At 43.1% G+C, this 27,177-nt stretch overlaps 1 protein-coding gene across 1 annotated transcript in view; it reads right to left on the reverse strand.

Annotated features, from left to right (window-relative positions):
* Window positions 1-369: 369 nt before the first annotated feature.
* SIAH3 (siah E3 ubiquitin protein ligase family member 3) overlaps window positions 370-27,177 on the reverse strand; it is a gene marked incomplete at its 5' end in the record, with an annotated part of 38,785 nt that continues 11,977 nt past the window's right edge. The window contains one exon of the mRNA XM_083854510.1: window positions 370-965. Within this exon, the coding sequence (XP_083710636.1) occupies window positions 372-965 (594 nt within the window). The 3' untranslated portion in view covers window positions 370-371. The remainder of the gene's footprint in view (window positions 966-27,177) is intronic.

The following is a 27,177-nucleotide window of genomic DNA, read 5'->3' on the forward strand; positions in this document are numbered from 1 at the left end:
ACAGGGGCCTCTGGTCCATTAGCCAGGCAATGAAGGAAATGTATTTGCATAGCATGGTCAGACCAAAGGTTTCTGCGAGTCGCCCTGGCTGCACTTTTCATTAACAAGTGTTTTTTCCAGTGCTGCTGGAGGGCAACAACAAATTGATCAGCCTCTTTAAAATTTCTCATAAAATTGTATTAGCAAAACGGTAAATACATGACTCAAGGACTGTAACCACGGGATGTTTACATAATGCCCACTGTGGACGAGTACTAAATACCATAAAAGACCTGAGACCCACCCCCCAAAAAAGTCCATGAGTTCTGGCTCTCAGAAGGCAGCTAGAGCACCATTGTTGTTGCTGTTGTTCCTCCTCTCCCTGCTCCCCCTCAGATTTCGGCTTCAGAGCTGTGAACTTTGCTGGTGGTTATCGCAATTCCTATCGCTAGGCTCCCGTTGTCAGAAAAGAGCTGAGCCAGGGAAGTGTTCAGCACAAGGCAATCCCCATCTGAAATGACAGAGTCAACACACTCCAGTATTGACCTGGGGGTCGCCTCCCACTTGAGGCGCCTCTGGTTCCTGTTGAGCTCCAGCCGGTAGGTGAAGTTGTTGGCTTGGGTGGGCGTGCCAATCAGCATCATCGTGGCAAAGAACTGCGGGTGGCCCTCATACTTCTCCTGCTTCCTGAGGACCAGCAAAAACTGGTGGCCAAGGCAAGAGTGCATGATGATCCAGTCCATAGGTGCGGGCAGGTGCATGTCCGTGGCCAGGAAGACAATCTCCGCACCCTGAAGGATGTTGATGCGGTGGGTCTGCCTCAGGTGGGACACCACCACCTCCAGGTGCCCTTCCCACGGGCAGGAGAAGAGCGGGCATGTGCAGGGGACCAGCTGGGCATCGTGAACTGCCTCGTGGTGATGGCAGGGAGGAAGGATGCCTTGCTCCGTGGAAGCCTGGGCAGCTGCACAGCGGGTTGGTGCATACTATGGGAAGAGAGAAATTAAAATGTGAGAGTGGACTAGAAACTGGTGCAGATTTGCAAGGTGCAGACCCCGCAGACATCAGTCACCCATACTTCACCTAAAGCAGCACCAGGGGGGATGCAGAGAACCCAGCATACCGGTGACCAGAGACAGTCCTGACCTGGATCTGCATAGCGCAAGGAGATGGCAGTTGCCTTGTTCTCCAGGAGAAGAGACTAACTGTTTGAGTCATGAGAAGTCACTTCAAATGAAAATGATGTATGTGTTTAAAGAGCAATTTCATTAGTTCAGGGTAAAAAATCTGATTAAAAGGAAAAAAACCAACCCAACAAAGCAAGGACAGCATGGGGCATTTTATATAGTTAAGACTCTTGCTGCTCATAACGAGGGAATGAAATATGTATGGCATTATTATTCTTTAATGAAACATACGGGCAAATACAGGCATTTTTCCTGAAACAACAGGCTTTATTACATCCATAATTTGTGAAATAAATGTCAGTTTTTATTATGTATGATACTGTCACTATTTTTTTGGTCAATGTATTTGTGCCTAATTGGTGCCCTTACCACCATAAATCTTAAATTGCTCTCAAAGCTGATTGGATGGCAGATTTAGGGCATTTCTATACTAAAGTAAATTTGGATTAAGGTAAAGCAACTTGCTAAAAAGGCAGTAGCTCTTGCAGAAGAATTCCACGTGAGGGCTGAAAAGCAAACTGTTCTGTCTCTCTCAAGTGGATGTTGTTGAAGAGAAACAAGTCTTACTCAGCCAAAAGTGTATTCATATGTAATGTTATTCAGGAAGAGTAATGTCTCTCCACAGTAACTGTGTGCATAGACAAACCCTAAGGCACAGGCATGCTGGTCATGATTCATCTTGCCCAATTTTAAACATTTACTTCACCCACTCAAGATGGAAACCTGGTTACCTGCGGCTGCCTCTGCAGCCTGCATAGTGAGGCAGCCCTTAGAGCTCAGGATTCAGATCTTAGCTGGAGTAGTTCAGCTTCTCAAGGTGACACTAGCTGATGCCAGAAACCAGTCTGCCTAGTTGTGCCTGAATTTTAGCTGTTTAAACATTTTTTCTCTCTGAATTCCTCTTATAAAGGTACATCTCTTCCATCCATTAATGTCCCTCATAGCAATACATACATATATTGGTACATTTTGCTTTAACATATGTCCTAGGAAGATTAATATAATTCCCTAAATATTGTCCCACATCCCCTTATTTTAATATATGTACCCAAAATGACATGAACTACATTATAGTTGTAACATTTAACAGTTGTTCTTCTCCATGCCACATTCAACTCATAGCAAATTTGGGATTTTTGAGCAGAGGTTTATTTTATCCAGGGACAAGCATAATCCCATATAATGGGTGGTAGATTTGCTGCAAAGGGTGCATTGTCTTGTCTTGTTATGGATACCATGAAAGCTTTCACTACAGCCTTGCTGTAAGCAATTTTTCCCACCAGAACTCGCACATTTTTTACAGGATGTTTTGGAAGGCAATCTCTTGGATAAACTGTCCTAACTCTCAGATGACCAGGGCTTCCCTGCCAGCCAGGATGACAATTCCATCCATTCTCATTGTGTCAGTAGCTGCCAAAGATTGTGATGGATAGAGCAGAATTGTGATTGCTGTTGCTGTGGAATTCATGGCTCTTCCCAAGGCACTGGATGTCAAAGGGAGCTGTTTTTTCTTCCTCTGGCATTTGGTACGAAGAATAATTGACAAGTTAAGCCTTACTATTGAAACTAGCAGCTTTTTCTTTTGACAATTATTACTTCAGTAGTACTGTTCTACTTTCCCCTTCCTCATATTTTATTTGTTTTGCAGTATAAAATTCAAGAATATAAACTTTCCAAGAAGATAATGAATTGAAGACAGATAAATGACTATCATGGTCTGGGAAATAAAACAGGTCATTATAAACTAATCAAGGTTTGTGGCTTTAGCTGCCTGCTTATCACAGTGGGATTACTGGTTCACACTTAATTCTACATTAATTTTTGCATCCCATTAGGATGAAAGTTATGGTTAATTTAAACTCTTTTTCGTGAAGGAGGCTATTGCAATGGCAGATCGTAAAAGCCTTAAAAAAAAAAAATCCCTGAAATGCTAATTGTCTCATAAAATGAATTCTAATCTCCCAATCTAATACAGTGGGTGTGAGCAATTACTTTCTCTCACCAAACTGTTAATGTAACATTAGTGATTATACTAATTAAAACTAATGAACTCGTACTCACATGCTGATAAACCTCTCAACCACTCGACAAGTTCCAGCCTTCTATCAGTTTTATTTAACTCCCCTTTTGGAAGATGAATCTTAAATTAACCTCTTGACTAACATTCAAAATTAGGTTTTGAAATTTGAAGCTTTATAGACTGTGTATAATTCTTCTCCAAAGATTACCAGAGTCAGAGAAACCATTTCCACTGAGGATGAAATTGAATTTAGAAATGCATTCTCCTAATATGAGAAACATAGAGAACAATGGTAGCTCATAGATCTAAACTGCATCCAAAGTAAGAAAATACAAATATCTTCAAAAATCATTTTATGACAAACATGTTTCTATGGCTTCGGAACTGGAAAAATAAATTAGAATGAGCAACTTATACAATATATCTTCCTTCTTTCCTAAACTTGTGAATTTTTATGTGTGTGCACATAATTATTAATTCCCTTTCACAACTCACATTTCTGAAATATTTCCATTAATCACTTCAAGAAAGGATTTCTGGTCTAACTTTGCTCATTTCTGGTTTATTGAAAATTCTGGAAACTCAGTGCATACCACAAATGACACAATCTGTTTTTATTCTTTAACTTGGTAAGAACCATCTTCAAAATCTGGCTTCTGAATTGTTTGACATTCCTGTTTAAAAATTCTAAATTTGTAGCATTTTGAAAGAAATGTTTAATAGTTGCCTGTCATTTTTAAAGAAAAGTCTCAGAGAAAAGTATTATTTTATATTTACTTCTGAGGCATGAGTGTAACTATTGGGGTGTGCTGCTGTTGGTCATTCATATGGCTGAGAATTGAAATGCTAAAATTGAAATGCAAAACAGGCAAAAAATGGTCACCTTGAGTGTATTTAATGCTTGAATAAATATTTATGAGCAGTTTTTCCATGTTTAATTTGCTCCAGTATTTACTTTCTACCATTTATTGCCCGATTACCTAATAAAATTAGGTTTATTATATTGTTGTGTCAGTCCAGTATTATTCTCAATTATCTTTTAGCTTGTTGGCCAATTTCAGTCAAATTGAATTGTGGGATGAAATTCTCAAATGCTTTAATTTTCAACCATTTCTGAGAGAAGAGTAGAGCAGCATGACCCTTTCATGTCTCCAGGGAGGAACAGCTGGCCACGTGGGCAGTGTTACATTGACAGAGAGGAGAGAACCTAAACAATGGCAGTTTGATCCCAAATGGATTATAGACACCAGAGAACTCACATGAGACAGTGCCTTTATGTACAGGAGAAAAGGCTTCAGCCAGAGTGCTCCTCATTAGATGCAACATAATCCCACCATGAGGCACCAAAACCGCAGGAAACCAGGCTCTGCTGCTCACAGAAAAATATTTTTAATGATGCAGCTTATTACAGAGCAGTTCTTTTTAAGAACAAGTCATTTGGCAAAGGCAATGTATAAACACGTGATGCTTTTCTTATGGAAAAAAACCCCAACCAAACCATGACTAGATTTGGACTGGGACACAGGTTTTCTGCTAAAAAATGCAGCAAATTGCTTTAGCTGTGACACATTTGTTCTACCTTTGGTGTCTGAGGGGTGGGTCCCTAACTCTGAAGACTGTCAGCTCCTTTTACAGCCTATGAAGAGCACTGGAGTGCATTTCACTTGATTCCAAGAGGTGCTGGAGGAGCATCCCCCTGGACACCCCCTCAACGTGCAGGACCAAATTCTTCCTCAGCACAGACCCATGGAGGTTTTTACTGGTTTCTAGACAAGAAACAGAAGGACAAGTCTATTTTAGTCAGGAAAGAGCTGCACCAGTATGGGCTTCTCCTGCTGCACTGGAGACAAGGCAGTCCATGGAGAGAGAAATGGATGCCTGTTCACATGAGGGTGTAAATCTATGGGTCCCTACCATCATTACAACTCCAATGACTTGACAGAAAATTCAGGGGAAAGATGAAGGGTAGATCCAAGAGTTAAAGACCTCCAAGAGGTAAAGAATACACAAACATATCTCTGAGTTTGCAGCTGCAAAGCTGAGGCATCTACCCAGGAGAAGGGCTTTGCTGTTGCTCCTCATGTTCTGAGGGACCTTTTGTATTTGAGCTGGTGGAGTTTTTAGATCAGCTATGGTGAAAATAGTGGAAGCAGAGGCAGGAACTCACACTGCACCTCTGCTGGCTGAGCTCATGGCCCTGTGGTGTGCAGGCAATGGATACATCACTGTCCCTCAAGCCTTGCTTCTCTGCTGCACACTGGCACAGCTTCAGCAGGGAGAGCAAGGGCAGCTTCAGCAGCTAAATGTCCTGCCATTGAAGTTCTGACTTTAAAATAGTGAATTTGTCAAGATAAAACCCAGAGGGTGAGGGAGAGTTGAAAGCAGTGCTCTGATCCCATGGGAGATGGCCTGGACACTGATGACCTGTATAAGAAGTATAAGGTGGGTGAGTAACACCACATTAAAGAAGAATAAACACTGCTCAGGTGTTCAGAGTAAAAGTTAAATGTCACCTTTCTGCACTTTCTAATGTTCCTCAGTGTAATACTGGAAACCTGGATGCCTCATTCAAACTTTTACTTACTGTAATGCACACAATGTGCAAAAATCAGCCTTTCTCATCCCTGCGAACAGTGCCAATGTGTGCTGAGAACATCCCAAGGAGGGAGGACAGGGACTGGTTCACTGCCCAGTAAATAAGTGTTCTGACAGGAAAGCAGGTGCTACAAATAACTATCCTTTTCCAGACACTTCACATCCGTGCAACTGCATTACCTCCAATGGTCACACACACTTTGCAAACACTCATCAATTCACCCATTTGCTGGGGTTTTGCTTGGGGCAGTCAGTGGTGTGGTCTGAAGGCCACCATGCTGGAGCTTCTGAGCAGGGTCACACAGAAACCTGCCAAGATGAAAACAAAGCCACCAGACATGCCAAACAGCCCTAACCAGAAGACAGTGCTCCCTCTCTGACAGTGCTACCCCAGTCCAACGATAGCACACCCTGAGACATTGTAAACTTATCGCCCTCCCAAGAGGAAACTACTCTTTCCATGTACCCAAACTCTTTCCTCTTCATCCATAGCTTTCTTGGAGAGTTGGTAGGAGCTGTACATGTTCATGGAAGCTGCAACCTTTGGTGGGAGCCAAGGGTTGATAGGAGCTGAGCTCACATACCTTGTTACAGTTCCACCAACCTGCCTGTGACAAGGAACAAGAAGAGATGCTGTCACCCTGTAGGTAGGTGAGCAACTGGGAATCAGCCATGAAATCTTGGTGGATTTTTGATGGTGACCTAAAGATTTCTGCAGACAAGGAGGGACCTAGGCCTGCAGCTGTGAGATTGCTTTGAGTGAGCAGCTTCCAGGGTTTTCAGCGACTTTCAGCAACCATGGCAAATTTTAGGGTTTCTGCTGAAACAAATCGTCAATTTTCTTTGCCAGTGAAATGTGCCATTTATTCAGTTTTCTGTCTTTCCCCTGTTTCTTGGCTTCTCAGGGGCTGACTGCTTCTTCTCATCTGTGTGGAAACTGCCTCCAATAATTTTCTAATCCTCAGCTTCTTTCTGCCTCACAAAAGCTTTTCCACCCACTAACATCCACCTCCACGTTACTTACACCCACCTCACAGGGACAGAAGCTCAAAAGAACTATAAAGGTGACATGAAGAAAGTAGTGAGTCTTTTAATCCTGGTCTTCATTTAATTTATCTTCTGCTCTTTTTTAATATGCTAATGAGATTTTTTTGAGTCTTTCAGATGAAAGAAAAGAGAAGGAAAAAAACCCCAACCCCCTCAACCTATTTTGTCAAAAGCTGCACTTTCATATCTGAAATTAAGAAATCCAACCCAGGGCTCATGTTGGGGATTTATTTAAAATTTTAATTACACAAAATCCTGTTCATTATGAATGCATCAGTTGAATTTCTTAAGTACTGAATATTAGTTGCAGCTGTGGCAGTGGAAGGATTTGTTTTCCTTACTATCAAATGGCCATGAGAGGACAACTTCAAGCTCATTTTACTAAATCTCACTTTGCAACATAATCAGGCGTGACTTGGTGACACAGCACAGGGATGTGTTAATGGCTGTTCTCATGCTAATTACACACCTCTGATTATGGAGAGAAAATGCAGCTTTAGTGCATGCCCATGGTGTACCACACACTTCTCTCTATCAGATGACCCCAAATTTTAGATGAATCCACATATATTTAGAGGCATTTTGAAAAAAACCCCATTGATTTTGTGTTGGATCTAGCAAGTCTATGATTTATTATTTTAAATGTATCCCAGGTGAAAAGAGAGGTGTTATTCTCAAATTAAATCCCCTTGCTTTCTTTTCAAAAATAATTTTATTTAGCATTAACTGTCATGCACTCTTGAAGTACAAGCAAAACACTTCAACAAACTCAACTTTCTTTAATATATTGAAAACTATGTAATTATAATGAAATATAAACAGGATCCACACTAAAACATTTCAGTCCATAGATGCTTTCTGAGGCAGACCCATGTGAACACTGGTAGGATGGAGTAAGGTCATGCTCTCCAGCTCTCCTACTTCGAACCTGAGTTTGATGAACCCTTCCAAGCCCAGATGGACACCAAAACTTCCCATGTTTCAAACTGAAGGGAGATGCACCACCTTGCTGACCCTCAGCCAAAGCTGCAGCAGGATCATGGACACCCAGGAAAACGATCCCTATTTAGCTGTTGTGTGTGAAAGATCTAGCCTAGATCCCTTTCCGTGCTCTCTTTGGGAAATAAAATACACTAATTAGATACAAGCAAAATCGTGTGCATGGGCAGTTCCTATGGAGCATCTGACGTTATTTGCTAGTTAAAATAAAAAGCTAAGCTGGAGGGTGGGACTTGCCCTTGGGACCTGATTTGCAACTTGTATTCTCTCTGCTGCATTTTAGGACTGGGCACAGTGCAGTGACAACAAACCACAGCATAGTGTATCTGATGCTGCATTGCAACTGCTGATGCACAGGAGTGTGCAGGCATTTACCATCTTCTCTTTGGAGCAGAAGATTTTATGCCTTGATTTAAGCAAGGGTGATGCCTCTAAATGCCCTTTGGCCACACAAAGCAAGTATCAGAAGCCAAGGCACACCCTGTCAGCTCTTTCTCCACAAGGGCAGAGTGCAACCATTGTTTATCAGCAGCTTGCTCATGAGACACTGCTGATCCTGGCTCTGGGTGAGGGAGTGAGCAGCCTGCATATGTACAATAGAGATAATCAAAAATGCAGAGTTATCTGAAGATTTGCTTCATCCTTTATCCACTTTGTATTTGGGATAAAGCCTGTTCACAAAATGCAAAACCATTATAGACTTTAATTAAAAGCAAAGTGATAAAGCGCTTCCAAGCTGCATCTGCTCTGTCTGATAGGGAAGGCAGAGTTCACAGGAGCCCTATATCTGACCTGTTGATTTTATGGTTTACATTCACATTGAAAAAGAAATTAATATGGAAAAGAATAAAATTTTAAAAAAAATTAAAAAAAAAGAAAGAAAGAAAGAAAGAAAGAAAGAAAGAAAGAAAGAAAGAAAGAAAGAAAAAAAAAAGATTGCCCACTGTGCTCATAAACTTAGCAGTTCAGACTGCCTCCAAATAACTCATCATCTGATACTCATTTACAAGTTACTACAGTAACAGTATGCCTCCAAGAGAAGCAGATTTGCTGGTGTCATCTGAGATAATTAGACCAAATCCACCCTGAGACAATTGAATTTCTCCCCTTCCATCAGACAATTTCCAGCTATCACAATTTTATGGCATGTAAATCCATTAATTGCTCTTTCAGAGACGCACGCCAGGAGTGCCAAAGGATGGCACAAGCATTACAGGTCTGCTGGAAGGAGAGAAGGAATGAAGTGGTGGTTGTTGGGCAAACCTGCAGCCTCTCTTGGTGGGACCAGTGTCTCCAGTCCCATCTATGCACCCCTCCTGGCCAAGGATTTGCTCTGTGGTCTGTGTCACATTGCTCTGTCAGCTGTCACACAGCAATGTGCAGCTAAGCCTGTGCCAGACTGGTCACAGTGGAGTGCAGACAGTAGAGTAGTCTGGGGCCAGGTAGGCATAGTGAGGAGGGAGCACAGGGCTCTCAGTGCTGCCAATCCTGTCTCCCTGTCCTGTCTCATAGGCTCTGCCTGTGCCTACACCCTGTGGCAGTCCCTGAGCAATGTATGAGCCATAAAACACTCCACATTTTCAGTTCAGGCTTTCTCCTGAGAGCTGTTTCTGAGGAAATGCAAGGGTGTCCTAAAGTAAAGCCTGTCTCCCTCTTGCTGTGGCATTGCTGGTACCAGCAAGCAATGGGCATCCCAAACCCACCCACAATGGCCTGGTGTGGTGGGGGTCATGCTCAGATTGTAGAAGAGGGGAAAATAAATTTTTTCTAGTTCAGAGTAACTCTCTGTTCCCCTGCACATCTCTGCCCCTTCTTCACTGGTGCCTTTCAGCTTGCCCTTGCTCTGGGTACTTTGCAATGTAACTGTGGCACTGAAAGAAAAGTCTCCCTGTTACAAGACCACCCAAAATTCATCTTTATTCCACTGTCGGATGAAAGTGTGTCTTGAGCTTGTGTAGTCATGCTTAAGAAAGGGGGGGGAAAAAACACAAAACAACTCAGAAAATCCATGTGAGCTTTAGCTTTGGGCATGAAAAACAAACAGCAGGTCTGGGTAAATTAATTTAGCTTGTGTAATGTATGCAAATGCTTCATTGACATATTCTTTACAGTAAGGAAACGGGGCATTTCTCTGGGAACATTTGTCTTGTGTCTCAAATATTCTTTTAATTTTGTGCAAATCATAGCCTGTTCCTTCTTCATCCTCCCCCTCAAATTCTCAAAGAATAGTTCTTCTAGAAGTTTTCTTCACGAGGAGAGGATGCAGGTAGAAAGAAAGAATAGAGCCGAAGGCTCAGCTTAGCCTGAGAAGACAATGTTCCACTGCTATTAATAGACTGAAAATTTAAAAGGTTTTGTTAAAAACAACAAAAAAAAAAAGAAAATCATAATCCACAACAATCTTCTAAGTTAACATTCCTGCTTACAGAAAGCTACTGTCTTTCCTCTCCAGGAGAGGCTGAGTCAGTCAGTCTCTGTGCTGAGCCTTCTGCAGCCCTGCTTTTTCGGGGAGAATCCTCTGGATTCCTTAGCCTGCTGACACTTGCCTTCTGACCTTGCATGCCAACAGCAAGAGGGAATGTGGGACCACTGAGTCACAGAATGTTTGGGGTAGAAGGGACCTTTGAAGATCATCTAGTCCCAGTGCCCTGCCATGGACAGTGACATCTATTACTGTATCAGGTTTCTCAAAGTCCTATCCAAACTGGCCATCAATAATTCCAGGGATGGGGCATCCACAGCTTCTCTGGGCAACCTGTTCCCCTGTCTCACTATCCTCACAGTAAAGATTTTCTTCATTATGTTTAATCTAAACTTGTCCTCTTTCAGTTTAAAACTATTATTTGTCCTGTTACTACAGACCCTAGAAAAAAAATATCTCTCCATCTCTTTTATCAGACCCCTTTATAAACTGAAAAGCTGCCATCAGATCCCCTTGGAGCATTCTCTTCTCCAACCCCATCTCTTTCAACCTGTCTTCATAGAAGAATTGCTCCAGCCCTCTGATCACCTTCATGGCCCTTTTTTTGGATCTGCTCTAAACATCCTTCTTGTGCTGGGATCCCCTAGAGCTGGATGCAGTATTCCAGGGAGGGTCTCACAAGAGTGGAGTGGACAGGCAGAATCACCTCTTCTGACCTGCTGGTCATGTTTATGTTTATACACACCAAGATATGGTCAGTTTTCCAGGCTGCAAGTGCATATTGTAGGGTCATATCTGATTTTATGTGGACAGATACTCTCCAAGCCCTTTTCCACTGAACTGCTCCAAACCTATCCATCACTTAGCCTGTATTGATACCTGGGATGGACCTGATGGACCTGGGATGGACCCAGGTGCAGGGCCTTGCAATTGAATTTTATGAGATCCGCAAGGCCCTGCTCCTCAAGCCTATCAAGATCCCTTTGGATAACATCCCTTCCCTCAAGTGAATCTACTGCAGCACTCAGCTTGATGTCATCTGCAAACTTGCTGAGGGTGCACTTATCCCACTGCCTATGTCACTGATGAAGATATTAAATAGTATTGGTCCCAGTATGGGACCCCTGTGGGACACACCAGTCATTACTGGTTTCCACTTGGATATTGAGCCACTGGCAGTTACTCTTTGGATGTGGCCATCCAGTCAATTCCTTATTCATCTAACAGTCCATCAGTCAAACCCTTACCTCTCTCCAGCTTAGAGGTAAGGCTGTTGTGGGGGATGAATCAAAACCCTTAGAGAATTGAAGTGGATGGCAACCGTAGCTCCTCCCTTTTCTGCTGATGGAGTCAGTCCATTGAAGAAAGCTACTAAAATAGTCAGACATGATTGGTCTTTGGTGAAGCCATTTAGGCATTCTCTAATCACATCCCTGTCTTCCACATGTTTTGACATCTTTCAGGAGGATCTGCTCCGTGATTTTACCAGGCATGGAGGTGAGGCTGACTGCTTGGGCATCGCCAGGGAATGACGAGGTTGTTCACGGGGAAGACAGGCACAATCAGAGGTTAGAGACCCATTACCCAGCAGAGCTGCAGTCCCTAGAGTCTAGTTATTTTTAAAGTCAGAAATCCATCAGCATAGACTATGCAGCTCTGGCTGCAGCACCACAGGCTCTTTCTATCAGCTCTGGTCTCTCTGGTTCTCCATTCTAAAATTTCCTATTTCAGTGCAAGTGGAGCACCAGGAAAAGGGGGCAGAGGACCACATTTCTTATTCAAACCCATTCTCACTCTTTAATGTCCCTCCTCACACCCTCACTTGTCTTGTGTCAAGGTTTTATGTGTTAACTTCAGCCAGGTTCTCCCCATGCTGGCAGTTTAATACATGTTCTTATAAACTTCCCTGGCTATACAATATTCTATAACTTGAACATCATAAAAGTGAATAATTTTATAACTATCCTGATACACTTGCAGGTTTTGAGGATTTGACAGTGGGGTAGATTTTTAAAATTTATTTTCATCTTTCTATAGAGAGCTTTTTAGAGAGCTTTCTGTATGACATATTATTGAACAAGATCACAGACCACTCATTTCATTACATCGAAGGTGTTTCAGCCTTTCTTTCCCAAGACAAACTTCTCTCTTTTTTCCCAAAGGGCTGCACAGAGGAAGTGTGATTTCTCAGGGATGGGATGGAGTGAACATCTGCTCCCCATGTCTCACACTATGGTGCTGCCTCCCCGCCCTCACTGCCCTCTGAGGGTGCCTTCAGGTCACTGAGATGCCTGCTGCAATCCCTGCTGCCCCTTGGGATGTGACCCTGCAGTGAACAGCATGGCTTTGCTGCAAGGAACTGCATCAGTCGGGGTGAGCAATATATCACCCACTGGTTTCAGAGAGGGCTGGGAGAGCTCTGGGCAGCCCTCTGGGATCAGGCTTAAGGACCAGGAATGGCTGTGTGGTGTTCTGTGCAGTCTGTCTTGCCAAAAGCACGAATAATGTGTGAAGCGACTGCTAGAGAGACACCCACACTCCCAGGAGGAACCACTCAAGTGTTTCTACAACTTCACCAGCAGCTACTTGCTCAGTGAAGGCTGTTAGGCCCCTTCATGCCCCTGTCAACAGAGCTTCCATCTGTTTTTAAACCCTTTCATTTCCCTCTTTTGCACCCTGTAAGTATGCAGTGATGGCTTACCCTGTAATTTCAGAATTCACAGCGAGTCCATACTAATTCAAAATAAAATCTTTTAGACCCACAGTGTTTGCAAAGACTTCAAGGATAAAGATAATATTCAGTTGAAGAACCACTGCGACAAACAAATGACCAAATTTTGGGCAGGATTTGTCTCATCTAAATGTATATGTCTAAAAGATCAACATGTTCAAATCTGACCTGCTCATCTGAAGCTCTCTTAATAACAGAGACAAGATGTACCTTCACAGAGAATTTCGTCATCCCTATCTTGAACATGTCCATCTTCATGAAAGATGAAATTACCATGAGCAGGAAATGTTTACTTCTCTTCCTAAGCTAGAAGTGGAGCTGGGGTCACTGGTCCAGAAGTGGGCATCAGGCTTCCAAAGTTTCACCATGGTCAGTATGCTAGCAGAGTCACTCAGACTCTGAGTAGCAAGGCTGCAGGACACAGCCACTGGGACTGTTTAATGGGTGATTATGAGCTGCCTATTTGCCTAATGCAGAAAATCCCTTGAGCTGACACATTTTCTTTCCAGATAAGGGCTGGTCATTCTAATTTTCAGGCATCTAGATTTAACAGTGAAATAAAACTAATTTACAGCTCTTGCCATTAGGAGGACAAATTTTCATCTCTGTCCTTCGGGTGAGAGGCACTATAACAAATGAATGATTGCTGACCCATGACACCTATTAGAGATTGCAGTTGGGTCATCTCATTTGTTGTTTTAACACAAGAAATTAAGAGCCTAGCATGGCTATGACAAAAATTGAATTGATAATGAGATGAACACTGCCTTTACTAGAGGCTCTTTCTAGAATTATATGCGGGAAAAGCTCAGTGACATCAAGACCTTGAGCTGTGGGCCCAAATTTTTTGAGCCTAGTGGGACTTCCCACTCACACAGGCTTCCTCCCATTGCTACCTGCAAGTGCAAACCAGCTGCCACATGCTGGAGTTCATAGAGACAAAGGAGCAGTTAGCTATGTACTTACTTGGCTCTTTTCCCTCAGTCATTGCCTGCAGCTAAACTCCCCACCAAAGAGGTTTTGAATCAAAAGGAGGTAAGTGTATAGGACAGTTTGCTTCCAACAGCAGCCACCCTGACAGAATCCTGTGTTCTCACTCTGATGTTGATTGAAGACCAGTCCCTGCTGTCAGGTAACAAAGTTGGTCTCCTTCAAAAGCATCCTCAGTGCCTGGAAACCAATAGCTTCCAAGTTTTAGGGGAAATATTGAAGAATGTTGTGGATAACCTGACTCTGAGCTGTGTGAAAGCAAGATTAGACTCTAGAATTCTGCACAGTCTCAAACTCAAGACACACCTTTGGCTTCTTCTCTGCCCCTCCTGCCCCTAGACAGATTGTGTGGCCATCACACCCTAGTGGCTCAGCACTACAGCACCCATCCTGGTCTGAGCCTGTGCTCCAGCTGCACCCTGGGTCAGCCTTCCCTAATCCAGCAACACTGCTCTCCTCCCTGCAACCTACGCTGACTCTCCAGCTTTTCCCAACTGCATGACACAGTGCCCTGGCCTTGTCTCATGTACTGAAGGAAAGAAAATTCTGATAATTGCCTGCTACTTAATCAACTAATAGTTGATTAGTCTTTAGTTGACTTCTTGTTATTTTTTGTTCCAGTCCCAAGATGGAAAACTGTCCAATTGTCTTTCACTCCTTGAGGTCTGACCACGCAGTGTCCCAGAGTAAATCTGCAGACACAAAAAGTACCATCTCTACTTTGCTTTCCACATGAGCTTTCTCCCCATTTATTTCTGCTGCCTGTTTTATGTGAAGATCTGCTTTAGCTTTTGGGCTTGCTCCAGCACCATTTGCTAAAATTATATCAAGTATTGATTGGTAACAGATATATTACAGGGCAATGCTAGTGAGGATACATTAAGTAAATGAAGAAGCAGGCCCATGCTGCTTTCTTCCTTTTACCAGAATGGCAATCGGCAACAGCAGAGTTGTACAGGGTCTGCAACAGCTGTGGCTTGAACCAGCCAGAGATCATCCAAATTAATAGACTGTGGAGAAGACTTGGTGCTGTGTTAAATGCTGTGGGCCTGGTAGTGCCCTTGGGTACAGAGTACATAGATGGTCTTGTGAAATGAGAATGGTTTAAGGAAAAAAACCTTGTAATTCAAGGGCCCTCAGCATTCTCATGCTCTGCCATAGTGATCCATGTTTCATTTTCACTTATTACTGCTCAATATTTAATTTCCTTCGTACTTAGAAAAGTGCCAAGCCCAGGTGACAATGATGGCTGGTTACTATTTTTCAAGTCATGTAACTCAGGCAATGAAGTAGAAAGGACAGTATGAGAGAGAACAGCAAAGGGGAGGCACAGTCACAACTCCAGGTGGTAGACATTAAGGTGACACTGGTAGAAAATGAGAGGAGAGTGAATGTTTCAGGATGAGAAACTGAGGTTAAAAAGAGTGTTAAGAGGAATTATTTGCATTAAAGTAGAGAGCAAGATAATCTATGACTCCTTCTTAATAGTCACATGTGAAAATGAATATTTGTGATAGTAGTATCAATTTAACTGACTTGCAAATGCCTTTTTGCTGAAGTTCCTCGCTACTGACCCTACACAGGTGACTGGAGTTAGAGAAATGCAGGTGGAAAATTTAGAAAAGACTGCGTGAAATAGCATCAGGATTGAGCTGGACCATCTGCAGCCATTGAGTGTCAGTTACAGCTAAATTTACTTCCCAGTTTGCTCTGGCATTGCCCTGATTCTGATTTCACTTGGCTATTTCTCTCCACTGCCTGTAAGGGGAGTTGAGAGTGACTAAGCTGTGCTCAGATGCAGGTCTTGGGTTTTCAGTTCTTACACTAAGGTGAGATGAATCCCACTTTGCTCCTGCATCTGGGCTTCCTGGTAGCCTTCAAGCCCTTTGAGTCTTTCTCTTCCTGATCCATCTATCTGGCCCCACACTGGCTCATCCCTGATTTATCAGCAGAGGCTACCTTTATACAGGTAAATAAAACAAATCAGGGGTCATTTCCTGGCTCTACGATCAAGTGGAGCATCTTTTGTCCATGTGGTTTAATTTACTTCTCACACAGAGTGGCCTCTGCATTGTGCCTGATGGAAATAGTTCTTGGTCTCTCCAAGGCAATTAAGGAGAATGCTTGCTGGTATGTGCCAAATCTGGGGAGCATGCTGCCCATCACACTGCATGGATAATTGCAAGTTGGTGCTGTGGCCTTGGCCTGCTGTGGTTTGGTAGATAGAGCCACATCTGAATTTCCCACACCCAGAAGTGGCTCAGCCTTTGCAGGCAAGAGGTAAAAATCCACATCAGGGGAGTTCGTGTCCTGCTTCCCAAGCCCTTGAAGGTTAATGGCTGCACAGAGACTGACAGCCTTCGGGGACTTCTTTTGACACCTTTCCTAAGCACTTGGTCATCTGAAAGTGAAAATAATAAGCACTTTCCTGTGAAAGGCTTTTTCTTCTGGCCTCTTATGTCAAGATGCAGTTACATGTCAGGTACGTGTTTGTTTTCATAAGGCACTATGTAAAAAGCCTCTCTTCCTTCAAGTGCACATTTTGTCAGCAGCTTTTGGACTGATTTCAACTCCTCAGCCGTACTGCAGCCCTTCTATGTCTAGAAGAGGGCATTCAGGTTTTACCTTCCCTGTCAGCTGCAGAGTCACACCATTTTGAAAACTGCCCTTGAAATCAATGCAGTTGCTGTATTAGAAATACTTAGCACATAAATTGTAGGACATGAGGCAGTGCGTGTAACAAGGCATGATAACCATGCACCAAACCTGCTGTACAAGCTCATTTCAAAGTCTAGCACAGGCTCCTTGCTCTTCCACTTGCTTGGTTCAGAGCTTTAAGGAAGGGCATGCTTGTGAGCATGCATTGCTAACCATGTCCAAACTCCAGTCAGTCAGAAATGGGGCTGAGATTTCTCACACATTATATTTTTTAATGCTGATACACCCACACTTCAGGCTTGATGTTAAAATGAGCTTTTCCACCTTGTTTGTTCACCTTCACCTGAATCTGAGGATGTTACTGGGTGGGCAGTGGTTAAAAAACCGAATAAAATGGGAATGGAAGTGTCATACCCCTACTTCAGCAGCTGCCTCTGCTGGGCTTTATAGCATCACAGTGATAAACAATTACAAATGGACATCTTACCCTGGAGTAGGGAGAGAGTGAGGGAAAGAATTGGAACTAACTATGGGAGTTTACATATGTCCAGGCATTTGACAGTGGAAAGGATACATCTAGAAAGTGTTTCGGTTTCCAAACCTACCAAGAAAGGCTACATCTATGCATGCAACTATTAAAGCTTTATCTTCTGTTTCACAAACCCGAGCCTATAAAAAGACAAACTCATTTAGAAGGGAAAGACTTTCTATGCAAAAAACCTAAAGGCTCCTTAGACATGCCAAATTGATTTCTTCGTCTTCAGGCACGAATATCAATTAAGCAGAGGTTATGTCCTAGCTTAAAAGCAGAGTGAGATTTATGTGAACAACCAGTTTCAGCTACAGGGAATTAATTTCAAGCATGTACTGAGTCATAGGAGTGCATTATTTCCTTCCATGTCATTTGTGTCCTGAAATTGGCACTCTGGAGCAGGGATATCTCAAGAAACTTGGCTCCTCGTTATACATCCGAATCCCATGCACACAACTGCAGACACCAGGTAAGGGGTCACATTCAGTTGAACATGCTCAGCTGTGAGCAGGCGACATCATGATTCAGTGGAGGCGCCTCAAGGTTTTGTAGACATTGCTGGTAGCTGTGGCTTCAGGGAGAAGAGCAGGTGCTGAGTGGCCAGAACGAGTCTCGTTTGCACTGGAGTGGTACATTTCTCACATGGCTGCTCTAATGTTATGCCACCCTCATTATTTCTGCTATCACTTTTTCTCCAGCACTGAACATAACAGGTACTTTGAGAAAACACTGTACAGAAAGAGTGAACCACTGTAAACCCAAATTCTTAGCTGAACAAAGCCAGGATAGCTCCACTGCAACCATTCCACAGAGCTGAGCTGTTAGGAGCAGGAAGACATGGGGACAGCAGAGGCTTTCACAGTTTGTGTGCTGACGTGAAAGAAGATAAATTTAGGATTGAGCCCTAGTTTCTGTGGATTGTTTTTACAGGAGGGAGAAAAGCCACGCTGTGGTTCACTGTTTCCATAAGAGACATAGGTATTGAATCATATTTTTTCTATCCCAAGATGCTTGTGTTTTTGCCTGCATGATGACCTTGCTTCAACGAAGAGTGGAAGGTGATCCCTGCTTCAGTCTGTTCTACCACTAGGGCACTCCTGTGGGAAGTAGCAGATGCAGCTCCCTCCCTTTTAGGAGAGACTTCTTACTTGTCAAGTTGCTCTGTAAGCAATGGATGAAACACAGACTGAAAGCTGCTGCTAGGGAGCTGTGTCTTTGCCTGTCCTCTAGACTGTCAGTCTGTGTTGGGTACCTACAGATTAAATACAGGATCTAGTCCATTGGGATAGCTGATTTTGCACTCAGGGAGGTACAAGTGGGAGATGCAGAGCTGAGCAAGATGGTCCAAGGACATCAGCCCTGAGCAAAGAGGCACACTGGGTACGTTTACACATTCTCAGTGGCAGCTTTGATGTACAGGGACTCTTATTGTCTATAAGTGATCAGATGAGTCTATTAGAGTTAGAGGCCAGATAGCATCTAATTGTATTTTAGGAGCTGGATCCTGTCCTGAGTCCCCAGCAGGTCATGTTAATGAACAGGTAAAGGAAACAGCACAATTTTCTCCCACACTGGCTAAGCCAGCATCTCTCACAGGAACTTATCCATCCTCTATTTACTGGGGAGCCACTGAAACCTGGGGTATCTCAGTCTATTGACATCCTCATGACTGCTTAAATTTTGTCTGGTTCTGTGTGACATGAAATGCTTGGGAGCTCTGGCAACCAAACCTGTTGTGCCAACACTTCTGCAGCTTGCTCTTGGTTCACAGGGTTTCTTGTGGTCCTCCAGAGAACTGAGATGAAGCTGTGATGAATCACATGTGATGGGAGCAGCCTCAGTGACCAAGTTTGGGAGCCTCTTTTTGTATAAAGTGCACTTGTGGAAATGCAGCAGCCCATTGCTTCCAGATAAATGCAGATAAATAAGGACAGACTGAAGTGGGTTGCCCTCCCCTGCCTTGGGATGTGATGAAGGACACGGCATTAACAAGTCTGCTCGCCGCCACGATAACATTTCTGAGCACGGAGCCAGCACTGGCACCCTCAACGTCTCCTTTCCCTGCCTCCTCAGAGACAAATTGACCCTGCCTAAGTAAGAAAGGACTTTCCTAATCACATTAGGATCAGTTTAGATGGCAGAGAGGGTAACAAAATTAGAGCTTTTAAACCATTATCTCTTCTTAATGAACATCTGCGTTGATACAAGCCCACGGAGAGTTAAGGAAAGCTGAGCTATGTCTGATCTCATTACAGCTTTAAAAAACAAAATATGTGATGGAGAGCTGGTTCATGGCTGTAAGAAAACCATCAGTCTTTTTATAAGTGGCAAGAAAGGGCTCTGCTCAAGCCCAGAGTGGCTATATTCTGATTCTTGATTTAAAAAATAAAATGAGCTTTGATGCTGCAAGTCTTTTCCTAGGTCCCACATGCAAACTAACATAATACCTAGTCAAGTAATGTGTCTATAATTTCTTATTATATGTGTCATGCCACAGTGTTTCAATCCTGTTGTCTGCATCTTGTTTGATGGAATAATTGTTGTAATATTTTACATAATCAGTATTAATATGTTGTATGGAGATGGCAGGGAGCGTGTCTGATCAGCTTGCTACAACAGCAATAACTGAAGTGATATTGTTATTGTACTCAGAGGGAAACATGAACTCTGCAGAAAAACTGGACTGGATGAAACAGAGAATAGGACTGGGTTTTGGCTAATGTCACATAGACACCTGTGTGGCAGGTCATACAGTGACCAGAAGTTTTACTGTCCAACATGTTTTTCTTAAAAACACTAGATGGGGACTGTTCACATATTTATTAGAATCATAGGATTGTTTAAATTGGAAAAAACTTTAAAGATTGAGTCCAACCGTTAACCCAACACTGCCAAGACCACCACAAAAGCACATCCCTAAGCACCACATCTCTTTTAAACAACTCCAGAGATGGTGACCCAACCACTTCCCTGGGCACCCTGTACCAATGCTTGACTACATTTTTAGGACAGAAATTCTTCCTGCTATCCAATCTAAACCTCCCCTGACACAATTTGAAGCCATTTCTTCTTGTTCTGTCTCTTGTTACCTGAGAGAAGAGACTGACCCCCACCATGCTCCACCCTCCTTTCAGGGAGTTGTAGAAAGTGATAAGGTCTTCCCTGAGCCTCCTTTTCCCCAGCCTGAACACCCTCAGCTCCCTCAGACACTCCTCATAAGCCTTGTGCTCCAGACCCCTCCTCAGTTCCACTGCCCTTCTCTGGACATGCTCCAGCACTTCAGAGTCCTTCTTATACTGAGGGGCCCAGAACTAGACACAGGATTCAAGGTGCAGCTTCATCAGTGCTGAGTACACGGTATGATCACGGCTTAACATAAATTAGAAAGAAAACAGGACTTCCTGTTGACTTATCAAAGTATAATTTACTGTTAAAAAATCACTGTCCGTTTATGCAAATATGCACACGTGAAAATAAAACTCCTGATTATCCACACACCTGAACAATCAGCTCACTGCCTGGTTCTCTTTGCACCACCCTAGCTACATCTCTCCAAGGTGAAATTGCTGTGGCAAGAGCTAACCCTAACCAGCTGAGGAAGTCATTAGTATTAACTTCAGCAAAGAAGTTCCTTCCCACCGCTCTTTTATTTATAGATGTTGATACTGTGTAAACATCACTTCTGCAACACATTTATGTAGATGTGTGTAAGAGCATATGTGCTGCATGCACACACACACATACATCTCCTTTTTTCTTCCAATTTGGCAGAAACCTAAGTCTAATTTTGAAATGTCACACCTCACATACAATCCCCCAAAAGAGTTTGCAATGGAGGTCCCTTCAGCAATCTGGTTCACAGCACATCCCTAAAGGCAGTAATACTGGTAACAGCCTGAGATGGGAGAGCAAAATCTTTTTAAGCCAGCCTCACCACCGAAGTCTTTTATGAAACTACTCTCTCCATCTACAGACATTTAATTGCTACCTAGCTTTTGGCCTCATTAAATTCCAGATAATTAATCCCCAAGTACTAGATATTCACTCTGCCCCAAGACATTTTGACAGGTTTTCTTAGCAGTGGCCCTGAAATGATTATTTCCTGCTCTCAGTGCTGAACCTGCTGTCTCAAGCAGTTTGATGCATGTCCATTAACAACACACCACTTGCTGTACTAAGAGCAAGAAAAAGACAGGAGAAAACTACAAGCCTTGCACTATCATTAACTTTTCTGTGAATTTGGGTGATGAGAAAAATGCAGATTTGTCTACTTCCAGGACAATTACCCTGTTGCTCTCCAGGGAGTTCAGTTTGCAGAATGGCCAAGAACCAGGCTGAGCTCCAGAGCTGCTGCCACGCACCTCCCATGCCTTGAGATTGTTAACTGCCCATCCACAGGGGAGAGAACAAAACCCAGTCCTTACATTTTGGTATTGAAACCATCTCCCACTTGGGCTGTTCATTCTCCAGTTCTGATTTAAAGGTGGCTAAAACCTCTAGGAAATGCCACAATGTTCTCCCAGTTGTTCAAAAGGAACTTTAAACTTAGCTGCAATTTAATCCTAAATAAATTTCTACCACAGACTTCATTCAATCAAAACTCTCTTCCTCTTAAATAATCAGCAGAAGGCATTTGCTGTAGGTATCCCCTGCATGACCAGCAGCTGCAGAGACACAGCTGGAAGGCAGCATCCCACAGGCACTGCCCAAGCACTGCCCTTTGGGACAAACACAGGCATCTTGCATGAAATTTGCACTTTTGCCCTCAGGCACTCAACAATGTCTTCATTTCTTTTCTATTTTTTATAACAAGTTTAGGACAGTCTTGAGATGATGCAGCACAAACTTGAAAGTAATTTTCTTAATTCATTTTCTAGATTTTTTGGGCTGGAAAAACAACCCTGACAGGAGTTGGGATGTTCTCACAAAGCTCATGGACTTCAGACTGATATAAGGTGTAGTGTTTGTCCTTCAAAGCACACCTTTTTCTTATTATAAATGCTATCAGCTTACATTTACTTTTCTTCTTTTTTTTTAGTGTTATATTGCTGTTTGTTGTATGAACAGGTGCCTGGACTGATTATCTGCAAAACCAGAATAATTAATGGCTTTCTGTAATTTCAACATCAAATGGATTTTGATCAGCTTCAAAAAAAACACCCCTTCTTTCAGCTAATGGGAGGTGTGAACCTCTAAGTGCTGAGCCTGTGAGACTTTCTCTGACTTCAGAAGAGGTTTCATCTCTCATTCCACAAAATTACTGAGAACATCTTAATGAAAAGAGACTGGAGTTTTCTCTTTTCTGTGTTACAGATCTTGCTTTAACCTCGGAAAGGCCTTGGTTTTTCCTGCTCTGAAATGCAGGCGACAATATTTATAAGCCAACTGGGAGTTTCTACTTGAGGGACATTTTATGGAAGCCTAGCTATTTGCCAAAGACAAGCGCAGTATTTTCCAGATCAATGGGCCATGGACTCTATACTGCAGGTAAAAAAAAAAAAAAAAAAAAAATAAATAAAAGTACAAGAATATCTAGTAAGAATATCTAGTACCATTCCCCTGAAACAGGAGCTTGAATACTTAATTAGAACAGAAGTAGCATTAAGGCATTTTAATTCTGCCAGGCTGGCAAGGCCAGGGCAAAGGGAGCAGAAAGCCCACAGCTGATCCCCATGGTATGGGGTGACCAGGGCTGCTTCAGGAACCTGCTGGAGTAGATGCTCTGCAGGGAGAGTGCTCTCTGCCTCTCCTGGATGGGGAATCCAGTTGGATGGGTCAGGAGGTGACTGGGGGAAAAGCAAAGGAGCAATCCAGCAAAGTAGGGCAGGGTAGGATGCTGCAGCTACCTGTAGGAAAGCAGTGGGAAGAGCTGGGGCTGCTGTGGGGTGGCTGAGTGGTGTGTGCAGACATGGCTGGCTTTTACAGAGTGCTGAACCATCAGTCAGGAGGTTTGCAAGCTGGGGTGACTTTCACAAAGCCTCAGAGGGCAGAAAGTGCTGATCTGGCAGTCAAGATGAGCTGTGACTGCACCTGCAAAAGCTGGTAGGGAGAGGAGCACAGGGAAAAGGGGCTGTAGAGGGAACAGGCTGATGTAGTAAAAACCCAAGGGAATGTAAGCCGACTGCAAAGCTATACCAAACTGATACAAACTTTGCTGCTGTTTTGTTAACATTCAGGAAGAAGAAAACACTGAGCCATGCCTTCCCAGCTTTACCAAAGCCTTCCAAGGTAATCAAATTTAACTTTTTTTTTTTTTTTTCTGCTGACAGTACCATTTCCAAAAATAACATATTTTGCCCATAGACATGTGATCTCTATTGACTAAAGTCATTGTGTCCAAACCAGAGGACTTTCTAAAAGACATCTGGAAGCTGAAGTTATGACCTTGAGCTCCTGAGGAAGGATCTTGGTTTTGGATTTGTGCATCTAGCCTAGTTAGGTTGCTATAAGAGCCTCTTGTAGCTTTAAAGGGTGTGAATTTATGTCTGCGAGACAAGAAAAATTCACCAAACCCTCACCATACCCTCACCAAAGCTTAACCCTGTATTATGTCAGTGAAATTTCAAATAGGAACAGAAATGGAAGAGCCATTTAACTTGTGCAATTTCCATCTCATATGGGGAGTTATAGCAAAAGGAACAGTAGAGGGACCACACTGTTGCTAGGTCCTGATGGGGGCAAATTCCCCTCCTAATTAATATTTGTTAGTGTGTATGTATTACTTAATCCAGGTCTGAAACACAGAAATGTGCTGTTCATGGTAACCATCTTCCCTCCTCTGATCACAAGAGGCCAGGAGCTTTATGAAAGCTTTTGGTACCTGCTCTGTCTACAGAAGAGTTGATTTATGGTTCGCTTAATGAACATTCTTCTATTACATATTGATTTTCTGCATGTTTAATAGTTTAACTTTGAAATGATGTCAAGGCCATAACTACATTAAGCCCATACAAACAGCTAAACGCCCTGACATAATAAAGCAAAAATTGTTGCTGACCTGCAGCTGGTGCATTCTCCCTCTGAGAGCCTGCCTAAGCATCATAGCCAGCACGTTCCCTCAAACAATATTTCTCATAGGTGAGCTCATAAGCGAGTTAATTAAATACCAAATTGGTTATTGTGAGTGCATTTACTGGGCATGAAAAAATAATGCATCTCTGACATTTCCCTCTGTAAATATGTTTTAAATCATTTGTTGGTAGTTAATTACCATACTGCAAAATTAAGGCAAATAAATATATTTTGGATGCTGTAAGGCAGCCGCTTTATGGTAATTAAATAATACCAATAGATCATGCTTAGATAAAAATTATAGAAAATCAGGAGCATCATATGAAGGTATGGCATTTATTGGTTCCCTGGGCATAACTCCTGGATTAGTGTAGGCACAGAAGATACACCCACATTAGTGACAAGGGCAGCACAGAGCAGGAAGGAGGGGGCTGATCTGCAGCAAGCTGTAATATTTTGAAGATAGCCTGTTATATTTTGAAGATAACCCACTCCCTGTACCCTGGCCATGATGTTTGGGGTAGATTCCAATACTGCAGAACACCACAGGTCACTTACCACCATGGGTAGCACCCATGTGTGAGCCACAGAGCACAGATGCAGGCTTAAGACATCCAAGGGCCCTGCATCCCAGCTGGTTTTGTCCAGAGAAGCATTTACCCCTTGAGCACATGAATTTATTTCCTTCTTCACCTGAGGGACAGATCAGAACAAAAGGCTTCCTGCTCTTTCTCCTCTCTTTGCTTTACAGTGAGGGCACCTCCTATTTGGAGATTTAACCATGACACTGTATTGCATCCCAGTCAGCCTTAGCCTTTTCTTATACACTGAAAGTGAGGATAATGCATGAAAAAAATATCATATGGAACCGTGACAGCCTCACTACTCATTTGCTATGGTGAAAGGTATCAGAAAAATTAAGTTCCCTGGCAAGACAAAGGAAGATCTTTGACTGAGACATGTACATCTACTAGTGCCTGATATACCCCTCCATTCTTGTTTGGCCTTGTCCTAAGATAGGGCACAGTACACCCTGGAAATTCCTCCCAGTTAAGAACTTCTTGAAGAATACTGAGCTGACAAGTTGGGGTTTTTTTTTATTTTCCATTTAATATTTGGACATATTGTATGAAAATTAACTCCCCTTCCCATATGTAAAGCCCAGAGACTGTGTGGCTGCACTGCAGACACAGACTTCTTCTTCAGGTGTGGCAACTCATGATTCTTGGGACAGAAAGAGACAGTCACATCACTATTGTACACAAGGAATCGCCAAAAAAACCCAATGTGATGAGGACCATTTTTGTTTATTGGTGAAGATAAGGCTGGCAAATACTTCCACACATGTATTTTTTATCAGGTTATTGGTGTGGTGAAGCCTAGATGATTTATGACTGAGTTCCCCAGAGTCTTGGCTTTGCAAGGGAAAAACACAGAGGTTGCTGCACTGACATACACTTTTCCAAAGCACAACCTTCACCTACGATCTAGGTGGCAGAATTTTACTTAGGTTGGAAGCTGAAAGAAAAAGGTGCCAACTTTGCTGTTTTTGTCAGGGGAGAAAGTCAAGTTGTTGACACAGATCTGCCCCCAAGCCTCAACGCATGATGAGAAGCTAGGTTAGGGAGCTGTGTGTGCCTTGTGGACTCTACTTCAGACCCTCATTTTCTGTCCACCTCTGTCTCCTCCCACAGTGCCAGGCTGAGGGGGCATCCTCTGCCTTCCTCCTGAAGCCGGGCAGTGATGGCACACTGCGGATTGCTGAGTTGGCATGATTGCTTCATTCCTTCTCAGTGGTGGCTGCATATTAACTGTGGATTAATGAGCCCTCTAAGTATCACTTACTGCTCCTAAAATGCTTTATATTTTCTACTTACATTGTAATCATCATTAAGGGATTAAGGTAAAAAAATTATAAACTTAGATGGCTACAGTTAAGCTTCAGCATCCTCATTTTGTTTCTTACCTATTTACAGCAATGAGTTCAGTAGAGCATCCTTTGGCCTTACTGACACCAAAAAGATTGGCAACTTCACAGTATTTATGGCAACAGCATCAGTTTTGCAGATGTGCCTTTTGCACACACACAGAAGGTTAACCTAAACAGATGATTTAACTATTTTGGCCTCCACCCCAAACACTTAACTGATGTCAGGCAATATTGTCCCTCACTAATTTACAGAGAGACAAACACAAGACACAAATTCCTGCAGAACATCCCAGATAGATGATGGCTCCAGCAGCTCCAGCAGCATGATGGAGTGCTGCAGCACATGGATAGGCCCATCAAGTTTGGAGGCAGATATTCCACAAGGTGTTGGCAGGATCCTGTGTTGAACAGATCCTCTCTCCTGCAGGGCTTATTAGTTCAGGCACAGTGCTCGCCTGATGCATCTCTTTAGATTCAGCCTGGCTCATATCCAGCCTCTGCTGCATCTCTGCTCCATTTATTCTTGCACCCCAGCTCCAAGACCTAGAGGGGCAGGAGACAGACAGTCTGCCAGGCTGTTGGTGTGCCCAAAGGCTCTGTTTGTACATGATGGGGAAAGGCAGTTTTGGGTACAGAGGAAAGCAGCACAGCAAACTCTTTCACTGTTCCCTGTAACCTGGGTTCAGACTGGTCAGTCATCCCTGAGGACTCTCTAGGGAGCTCGACTGATTTTGCCCATGAACTCAGGAACAGATGGATGGGTCTTGGGGAAATCTTGGTGATGCACACCAAGATGTAGGGTTGTTCCTCACCAGGGAAACACATAACCCACAAAAAACAGACCAAAGTTATAGGACTTCTTGGCTGCAGCAGGGTAGATTTTTGCTCAACTTTTAACACTCAGCTATTTGAAAGTACCAGGTGACACAGGTGTTCCTGGAGCACCTGAGCTGTAATTATGGGTCACTCAGGACTTAAGGAGGTTGCAACCCTCTGTGTGACTGTGTGACTTGCCTGTAGAGAGCCTCAAGGTCCCTTTCCACAAAAAATAACTTGGAAGCTACTTGATCTGCAAG

This window comes from Zosterops lateralis (assembly GCF_965231275.1).
Source record: "Zosterops lateralis genome assembly, chromosome: 2".
In the NCBI taxonomy this organism is placed as follows: domain Eukaryota; kingdom Metazoa; phylum Chordata; class Aves; order Passeriformes; family Zosteropidae; genus Zosterops; species Zosterops lateralis.